Here is a 10373-nt window from a genome sequence, read left to right on the forward strand (position 1 = left end):
ATGTATATATATATATATATATATATATATATATATATATATATATATATATATATATATATATATATATATATATATATATATATATATATATATATATATATATATATATATATATATATATGACATTCAATATATATATATATAATATATATATAATTTTTATATATAATTTTTTTAAATATATTGAATGTCGCAATGTTGGCAAATGTTGGCAAAGAGAGGAAGTGACGTAAGATTTGCGCATGCGGTTACCGATTGTGTTTCCGGTAGGTATCGGGTAGCGACAGCAAGCTCTGACAAAATACGAGGTTTTTTACTGTTTAACGCGGACTAAAGTAAGCGCTGAAGATGTCCGAGGGGACCCGCTTGGAGAATGCAAACCCTGTGATTTTTCAGCGGTCGGGGGACAGAGTACAGACGGCCTCCGAAGAGGATGAAGACGTCCACGACCCCATCGACGACAGAGAAATATTCGATATCCTGTTTTCATGTTTTACTGTGGTTTAGAGTGCAGTTACGCTTTAGAGATATGCCCTTCATCATTTTTTTACTGATGTTCATGTATGCTATTATTTGCCTGACTTAAAAGCTAATGCCAGCGCCATTCAGCTAGATGATGAAATCGAGGGAGTTAACAGCAGTTTAAGAAGTAGCACGATTGTATCTGGGTTTACCGACAAGTAATAGTAGTCAAATTCTTAGTATTGAAAACGTAACTAAACATTTTGAAGTGCAACTGTGTTTTAATAGGTTAGTTAACCATCGTAGATTAAATTTATAAACACCGTTAATGATTTAGGTTACTCAATTCGCATTCTCAGGAATGTAAAATTGTCTCATTTTTGTAAATATATTTTTATTATATAATTTGAACAATTTGACAATTTTTAATTGAGTTATTGTTAAGCTGATGTTAGTATTAGTTGAATGATTTCTTGGACTTATGTACAGTGGCTATGCAAACAGCTTAAAGTTTGTCTTTTTGTCCTTTCTTTCCCCTCCTCCATAATCGGCCATAACCAGTTGGGAACTGGTCATGGCCGATTTCTGTACTTTGATAAGCCTGATTCTGCTGGAGGTCTCTCCCTGTTACAAGGGAGCTCTTCTGTTCCACTTTTACCAAACACTTGCTTCACAGGAGATATTGTTCTTGGCGTTTCTCTCTAATATTGTTGGATCTTTACTTTAATATCATTAGTACACTGATTACAGTAGTGCAGAAACAAAAAAAATTATTATTTGTATTATACCGTCTTGAATTCTTTAACTAAAGTTACATCTGATCAGATCTATCAATGACCCAGAGCATCCACTGTCACTGGAAGAGCTCAATGTTGTGGAGCAATTTCGAGTTAAGGTGTGTTTTTTTTTTTTTGCTTCCTATTTTATATATTTTTCCTATGTTTGTAGTAGTGTGAATAAGGAAATAAAAAGATGCTCTGTAACACACTTGCAGATTACTTTAGTAAAGACATGGTTGAAGACAGCTGAATCCAACAACAAACATTTCATTCAAAAGTATTAACAGTGAATTTCATTGATAAAAATGAATGCAGTATGCTGTTAGGAAGGTAAATTGATGAATGAAGTTTATTATTTGCATATGCTTCCTCAGGTTAATGATGCAGAGAGTACTGTGGGTATTGAGTTCACACCCACCATCCCTCACTGCAGCATGGCAACACTCATTGGTCTGTCCATCAAAGTCAAGCTTCTGCGCTCCCTGCCAGACAGGTTCAAAGTATGTTTATGCATGTTTTTTCACATGACATGCACATTTAACCTTAAACATATTTTACAGTGTCAACTTTTTCTGTGCTTTAATGTTTTGTTATTTTCAGTTGTGGCCTAAATTGCAGTATATTTTTTCTATTTCCTCTCAGATTGATGTTTCTATCACTCCTGGGACTCATGCTTCAGAGGAAGCAGGTAAAACTCCATAGAGAGAAAGGAGGCGAGATGGAATTTTAGACCATTTTTACCAGTATAATCGAATGCATTTTTTAATCATACTGCTTATGTCATTGTGTGTACAGTGAACAAACAGCTGGCAGACAAAGAGAGAGTGGCAGCAGCTCTGGAGAATGCATCTCTACTGGAGGTGGTCAACCAGTGTCTGTCGACCAGGACCATCTGAACAGCCAGACAGCTTTACCCTTGTCAGCTTTTAGACTCAGATTTTTGCAGGAGGACATGTTTGGTTTCTTTGAAAACTTGCTGTGTATCTACCAACTGTCCGCACACTTCTTCTCCTGGTATGAGTAGCGGGAATGATCAGGATCATACATGTTCCGTACATTGGCAACATTTACTGAATAAGAGTGCAGAGAAAGCCAGTTCTTAAATTGCCAAAGAATAATATAATCTGAGTGTAAGCTCGTAACACAAAGTCCTTTGGACAAATAAATTATTCTTCCACCTGGAAATTTTAACAGTGTGGAAATGCAGAGAAACTCTACCTGTTACATTTGTCATATACACTCACCTGTTCAACTGCTCATTCATTTAATTATTAATCAGCCACTCTTATGTGAAGGACCAAATGTATTTCAACATATATACATGAGAAAGGTCATCCGCTGAAGTCTCAGTGCTAGACTGGCTGGCCTGAGAATGTTATAAAATGCTTATCTAGTGGGGTTTCCCCACTCTCCATCCACTTGTGGGGTTTACAGAGAATGGTCTAAATAAAAAAGAAAATATCAAGTGAGAGGCAGGTTTCTGCTAGATTTGTATTGTTGGATTGTCATTTATGCCTAGAAATATATATTTATATATGCTTAGAAGTATATAACCATTTGTAGATTGAAAGAATGTCTCATCCTAGGAGGTCTGTAACAACTCTGTGTAGCATGAAGAGTGGCGTGCGTTCACTCCTCTTCAGAGGGTTCTGGCATAGATCACACACCTCCTAGGAGAGGTCGTATCTTCTCTTGCTGATATATGGTATAGCAAACACACGTATATCTGTTTAAGTATAAGAGCCTTTTGTTCAGATGGACCCGCTAGACGCCTGGCACCAGCTTTGGGGAGTCTTCACAGGGTCACATCTTGACCCCACAAACACACAGACAAGGTATTCTTTGTCCACATGTATACCTATATGAAACGTCATATGTTAATGAACCTATGCGTATTCATGTAACCACAATAAAAGGAGTGCTATGGGGAACCTGGCTGAGAGTCTGACGTAGGTCAAGTGGGTGGAACGACACTTGGCTCCAGGCAGGTCTCCCTCATGCATGAGTAACACAAAGAACTTTGCCTACTTGTGTCTTGCTTTTACTGTGTAATAAATTGTCTTGAACGTTCCAGCGAATAGGTTTATGCTACAAACCTATCAGTTTCTGGGTGAAAATACCTTGTTGAAGAAAATGGCCAGAATTTCTGCTGAAATTTAGATGGTAGGGTCAGGATTTGGAATAAATAACAAGAAACCATGGATACATCCTGGCTTGTATCAACAGTTCAGGCTGGTAGTGGTGGCGTAATGTTTTGCGGGATATCTTGGCACACTTTGAGCCCCTTGTAACAACTGAGCATCATTTAAACACCACAACCTACCTGAGTGTTGTTGCTGACCATGTCCATCTCTTTATGGCCACAGCTTACCCATCTTCTCATGGCTGCTTCCAGCATCATTCCACAAAACTGAAGTCTACTCACTGGTTTCTTGAACATGCCAATAACTTCACTGTACTCCAATGGCCTCCACGGTCACCAGATCTCAATCCAATAGAGCAGCGGTTCCCTTCATGGGCCACGGACCGGTATCGGGCCGCGAGAGTTGAGGCTCAGGTTCCAACGTGATAACAGTGAGGTGTACCTAACAAAGGAATTTGTGACTCATAATTTCTCTGCAATAACTTGTATATAATCTTAATGTTTTTGAAATGTTATCAAAATGGACAGCTTATTAAATGAAAATTATGCTTTTGTCTTTTTTCCCTGTACGTGTACTGTGATGTAGAACTTCTACTACAGAGCTGGTAATTTATGGTTAAACACGGCAACTGTTTATTTAGTAAAACTTGTGTTTACATTCCACCAGGAGGCAGCCTCGTCTTATTCGTGTAAGGCGGGCCACGTGAAGCTTATGTCCGTCAGATGTGAGGAGGCAATCTGGCAGAACAAACTGCACCTCTGATATGTCCAGCATGCTTGTCCACCCACTCACCAATCAGCTCGGGTTTCCTTTAAGTCCTTTGAGCAAGAAGGGCTTCTGCATTGTCACAAGCATTTCTGAACTCATGTTGTGTAAAAGACGTGTAACTTTAGCACAAATATGAAAAGAATATGTGAGTAAGACATAGTTCAAAAATGTTACAATCAAGCAAAAGAATGATAAAACACGGATTTGGTTTTGTTTTTTAATTTTAAAAGTAAGTATCGCGATACAGCTGTTTGTCTCGCTGGGGGAAAAGGGTTATGTAATCAAACTGTTGACGGTCTTCTCTCTGAGCGTGGAATTTGGTGTTTCTTTCCAAATTCAATGACGTCAGAAACCCTTATATATAGTGTTTGTGTGTCTTTTGAGAAAATGATTGTTTTTCGGGTTACACTAATCCGCTTTTTTTTCTCTCTCTTGTTCCACATCTGGAAACATTGCATCACTATTAAAACTCCGGATAAGAGACCCTGCCGGCACAGCTGCATTAGCCGAACCCAGAGTCATAACTTCAAAGAGTTGAGCCAAGGAAGGAGGAAAAATACTGTCAGCTGAAAATGAAAATGGCATGAACAGAACAGGATCATTTTAGGTCTATGTAGATGTAAAAGATGGGGGTAGAAACGACATTTGTGGGGAGAAAAGCTTTTAACCATAAAGCATTTTTTAGTGTTTCCCTGGCAGTTCTTTATGCCGTTTATGTTCAAGTTATCACTAAAATTGAAGTTCATTTAGGTAATGATGAATAAGTAATTACTTGGAGGTGTTCCAAGAGGGCTGCCAAGCTGGAAGACTTGCTTCTAGAAGAGGTTTAGATTTGCTCAGTCAGTTTAAGAGGAGAGGTGGTTTGACCAGTCAGAAGGTCAGTGGTTTGATCCGTGGCTCCTTCAATCCATAAAATGTTCTTGAGGCAAGATACTGCACCCCAAAGTTTTCCTGACGTATCCCACAGACTTCCAGCGTGTACATGATTGTGTGAACAGATGATTGTGGCTGGTTACCTGGTTGAATAAGGGGCTGCTTCCAGGAGCTTTTGAATAGGAAGACAAGGGGGGGCAAGAACAAGGCAGGAGAACCCGACAGGAAAACAAAATGTTTGATCAGTGATTTTAGAAAGCATGGAAAACATTGCATATTATTGTATGCATCATTTGCAGGCCTGTGCAGCCATATCAATGCTAAGACATGAAAAGGGTTACATATCATTTATCATTTTGTAAAGAATAGCTGTTTTCTAAAGTGGCAAAAAAAGTATTTAGCCATTGAAGAATATGTCAAAATTCTACTGAAGTAGCATAATAGTACTCATTCTTCTAAAAAATAAAATATATAAAGCCTAAAACACCTAAAATACAAATGCATATTTGTTACCTGTAGCCATTCTCTTGACAGTATTTTGGCAGTTAGCTGCACCTACAATCTTTTTTCAGGTCTGGCCAGTGCCACCACATACCTTCCCTTCTAGACACACACCTACATTTTAATATTTACTGGTAACACTACAGAAGTTATTACAATGTTTTATGACTAAATGTCTTATGTTGTCTACAGAAAGTATAAATATTATTTATGGTCTCATTTAGCTCAACTAAACTTTCCACACAGTCACTGTGATCATGAAACTACTTCCTCATGTAGCTCTCCTTCAGCAGTCTTTGCTCAACCCACTGTGCACAAGGCTCTGGATGAGGCGAGTGTGGCAGGGCTGTCTGTCTGCCTGCCAGCCCTCTGCAGACTTCAGGATTGGCTGCGTAGCGGTCCTCAACATCAACCATAGTGTGTTGACGGTCGATGGAAGATTACATCGGCCGTGGACAGCATTTCGGTCTTGCAGAGGTAAGTTAAGCAAACATTGTCTTAAATTTCGTTGAAGTTTTGCTTTTGTGTGATTGTGTGGAGAAAATAAAAAGCTTCACTTAAGCGGAAACCGTGACAGACGAGTTCGCTGTACAAGCAGAAAGAAGGAGAATTGTCATCTTTCCGAAAGCAGCTGGGAATGATTTGAGCAGAGATGGAAACAACTGTTTATTTCAAGATCAGAAGAGTAGTTTACACGCTTAAAAGACGACTTTAAGGCACTTGCGGGGATCTGGCTGGGACTTTGGGCACAGGCCAGGTTTTTTTTTCCCTTCTTCATCCCACCCACAAATAGTGCTCAGTGTTGGTTTCTATTAAAACTTCCGATTTTTCATAGATCATGGAGATGTAGCTCGTCTCTCTTACAGTTAAGCTACACGTAAGGCATGCGTTTCGTGTTGTAAAGAGAGCTACAGCCGTGCGGGGACGGGCTGCAGTGTTGGGTTTTATTTTCAAGAGCCTTGTAAAAAGCAGGGGCCACTTGTGGCAACACACACATACACATACAAAAATGCACTTGACTACAGCTGCACAGAAGAGATATTAGGCTGAAAGCGTAGAACGCGAGTTTGTGTGCGTCCACAACCTGTTTGGCAAGCAGTATCTCTGCATGCACTTACACAGACAGATTCATAAACCCGAGCTAGTACTGTAAACGTTTAGTTTATTAGGCTACTTACTTTGAATGGAGGAATTCAGAGCAAACAAATGGCGACAACACATTAATCAAATGGGGGAACACAGTACTGCTTCCCTTCTCTGCAAGGCCTGGAGAGTCACCTTCACAGTTTAGCAGCCACTTTATCTGACATTTCTTAGCTCCAGTCTGACTTGCATGGCTTTATCAGTAGTTTAAATCAGTTGACTTTTTCTTTCTTTCCACTGTGTTGCTTTTCTTGATATTGTGTAATATCTCACCTGTTACTGTTGTTCAAAAAACCTCTTGTTTTGGTGCCTGGGTAGATAACTTTTTTCCAGATAAGTCGGCAAACATGCTGGTATAGTTCAGGACACTTGACACTAAAAGGAACACTTGTAAATTAACCAAGTATACATTTCGTTCCGAATGGTGTGAAATTGACTTGAATTCAGTTTTCCGTACTGAACCACTACTGAAATGCTATTTGTGCATTTGTTAATATGTAGCCACTTCTTATTTCTTATATCCTCAGTGTATTAATTCACCAAACCTCCTGGTTTGTCCCAGACCTCTCTCACTTTATTTACTTAATTGCATAATGTATTCAGAGCATTAGTGCACCAGTAGCTCCAGGGATGATGATCCAGTGTGATCTGTGCATTTCATCAAAGCAATGTCTAGAACAGGGGTGTCAAACTCAAATACACAGTGGGCCAAAATTCAAAACTGGAACAAAGTCGCGGGCTAACATTAATATTTATTGAAATATATTTATTCCTCCAGATATAAGAATGAATCTTTTTTTATGGACTCAAACAAGTTTTGCTGAAAAACTGAATATGGAACAAGCAAAGCTTAATACTAAACAATATATATATTAGCTGTATAATACCAGTAGGCCAGCTCTAATAGTAATTTGGTATGGCTTCGCGGACCAAATGTAATTAGGCTGCGGGCCAAATTTGGCCCGCGGGCCAGAGTTTGACACCTATGGTCTAGAAGGACAAAAGAATAGAGTAGGCTGTAAGTATCTGGGATCTTAATGACTCATTTTATTACCAAAAAAAAAAGGTTTTAAATGCCTATTTTAGAGGGGATGATTTTGTCGTGTTGTTCCTGGAATTATGGCACCTATAGAGATTTGTTTCTTCCATTAGAAAGTTTTGTTAATTGAAGATTATTAGAGATGCTTTTAAACTGAAACCATTACCATGCAAGCACTCATTGAGCTTTGTTCCATCCTCAGTAAGAAGCAGGCTATATTGCTCGTAAGTAGAGCCTCTTAAAATCTGCAGTGAAGTCAAGTATCCTTAACTGGGGAAATGGACTGTATTCTTGTAATTACTTTTAACTGAGGACAGTTTAGAGCACTTTACATTTACCCATGCTGCAAGAGCGCCTGTATCAGCTACTGGGATAATGTTTGGCTACATTGTGGGGGCTCAGGGTTAGGATTATGTGTCTTGACCTTTAGTATCTTGCTGAAAGTCACTTGACTGCGTGAGTGAGGATGACTAGAAGTGGTGCTTTTTGGGATCCTGAAACTTGGAAAAAATCCAATACTTTGACGTCAGTGCCATCACATCAGCTTTGACTTGACCTTTTCAAGCTTTGTCTATTAAGCAGCCTAATAAGGTAGCTGTGTGTAAATATGTTTTGTTCCTGTGTAACCTTATTCTGGACTGAACCTGTTACTTCTCTGGATTACAACCAGCAAAAAGAGCAGCACTGTGTAGAAAGTTTTGTTCTACTTTATGTCCGGGTTTTATTAAAATCTTTTGAGGTTTTGGTCATTGCACAACAGAGGGCAGCCTCGTGAGTGTGCTCATATAGCCCCCGGTTGTATTTCATTCATGTGCCTCGTCACAGAACTAGTATTAGCTCAGAGTTCTTTTCATTCCACAGTGCACAGTGGGCCGAACCCAGCGTCAGTTAGGAAGCGAGGAGCTTCCACTTCTGTCATCTCCTAAAATAACTCAGAAAAGACATGTTCTAAGAAACATCATACCATTTCCTTCTATGAAGGCTATGACGTGAAAAGAATTGCACCACTGTTCAGATGCATTTGTGTAGCATGTGCGGATAGTAGTAAAACCAAAAAACGTGTTTTTTGTGCTCTGCTCGGTTTCCTGTGTAAAGCATGTGATTCTGGCACCACTGTGTCCGTCCAGTACTGAAATTCATGACCATGTGCTTCATGTGCCATTAATGTAACCAGCCAAAGCTATAAACAGGCACAGTCACAAATGAAACAATGATTTATGTGGTCAGGAAATGCCAGAGTGGTTAAATTCCAGCACTTGATTAGTATTCCTCCAATTCAATGCCACTGTGTCTATTCATTCTGGTACTCTACATTTTTCCCAACTGCATATCAATCACGGGATAATTATTTTAACTTAACAGAAGTTAAAGTGTTTCTTCAAATAAGCATTAGCTGTTGTATATTTTCCGATGTTTTTTCACACTATTGAAGCATTTAAGTGACACGATTGTGTCATCTCTGTTTAACCTACACTATATGAGTCATATGCGGTCTGATGTGTGATCACAAAGCATCTAAAGTGACTGAGTGGCCTGCAGGCAAGCTCCACTAACACTCATGTGACTGTGACATACAGCAAAGGATGAGTCTCTTCTCTTCTCTTCTCTTCTCTTCTCTTCTCTTCTCTTCTCTTCTCTTCTCTTCTCTTCTCTTCTCTTCTCTTCTCTTCAGCCTAATGAGTCTAATAACAGTGTTTGATGTTTGCATCTATATTAATACCATATTTGAGGTTGTGTGTTGAGATGCCAAAAAAATCAATACGCATTTAAACCCAATGACATTCCTTCCTGAACTCTATTGAGACAGTGACCCCTCTTCAGAAGGCTGCACCACGAAGCAGGATTGGGGGTTTGGAGGACTAACCCTGAGACTGGTCGTAGTACCTCATGCTCTGGAGCAGGTTGTGTGTGCATTCGCCAATTACTTCTCTGAAAAATAGTGTCAAAGATAGTCAGAGAATCTCAAGTTAAACACCTTCAAAATTCTTTGTCTTGGTCCAATAAGCATCTTTATTCTCCTGTCTCTTGTTTAAAGCAATTTCATAGTTGTAAAAGGCTTAAAAAAAAGCAATATTATCCTAAAACAAAGAACCTAAGGCTTGCTACGTGTTTAGTTTATATACATTTTGTAGGTAAGCCTATGTAGCGGTTTGATTTCCATTTTTGTATTCGCTCTTCAACAGTTCCTCTTTATTTTTTCACGTGCAAGTCTGGTGGTGTTGAACTAAGTTCAGACTGTCTTACATGCCACAGGAATACCTTTTTATCAACTATGCAGTTGTGTGGGATGGTGGGGTCATAATGGTGATAAGTCTATCAGCTGACACATCTTTTTCTTACAGTTTTCCTTCCTTTCTTTAAATATTATTCACTTTTTATATATTACCCTTCCAGTCTTCTCAAAGCAATATAGACTGCAAGCCGAATTGTCACATTAATACCACACTTTTTGTGCACTAGGCTGCTGTGTAGCACTTTTCCTAACACATAGATTTATATGCTGCTGCTTTACACCAACACATGCCTTTATTTTGTCATATTACAATTTTACAACTGAAAAAAAAATCCACTCTGGAACCTATAGACTTATCCATGTTTGTATTAGTGATGCACTGCCAACATATTCCCCTTACATATATAAGTGCTGATACCTCAGTCAAC

The 10373-nt window shown here is 39.0% G+C and overlaps 2 protein-coding genes across 5 annotated transcripts in view; both read left to right on the forward strand.

Annotated features, from left to right (window-relative positions):
* Positions 1-234: 234 nt before the first annotated feature.
* ciao2b (cytosolic iron-sulfur assembly component 2B) lies at positions 235-3262 on the forward strand. Its single transcript, XM_085182624.1, has 5 exons — positions 235-478; positions 1281-1360; positions 1619-1744; positions 1887-1932; positions 2040-3262. The coding sequence occupies exons 1-5, from the start codon at positions 352-354 to the stop codon at positions 2138-2140; spliced, it is 480 nt and encodes a 159-aa protein (XP_085038750.1). The 5' UTR covers positions 235-351; the 3' UTR covers positions 2141-3262.
* A 2593-nt stretch (positions 3263-5855) lies between these two features.
* Positions 5856-10373, forward strand: part of wipf1b (WAS/WASL interacting protein family, member 1b) — a 25434-nt gene continuing 20916 nt past the window's right edge. For 2 of the 4 annotated variants that reach the window (XM_085182620.1, XM_085182621.1), the window contains exon 1: positions 5866-6007. The gene's annotated coding sequence lies outside the window, so the exon portion shown is untranslated. Of the gene's footprint in view, positions 6008-10373 lie in introns of all 4 variants that reach the window. The other 2 variants (XM_085182619.1, XM_085182622.1) reach the window with 2 other exon arrangements.

This window comes from Neolamprologus multifasciatus, chromosome 13, assembly GCF_963576455.1.
Source record: "Neolamprologus multifasciatus chromosome 13, fNeoMul1.2, whole genome shotgun sequence".
NCBI lineage: Eukaryota > Metazoa > Chordata > Actinopteri > Cichliformes > Cichlidae > Neolamprologus > Neolamprologus multifasciatus.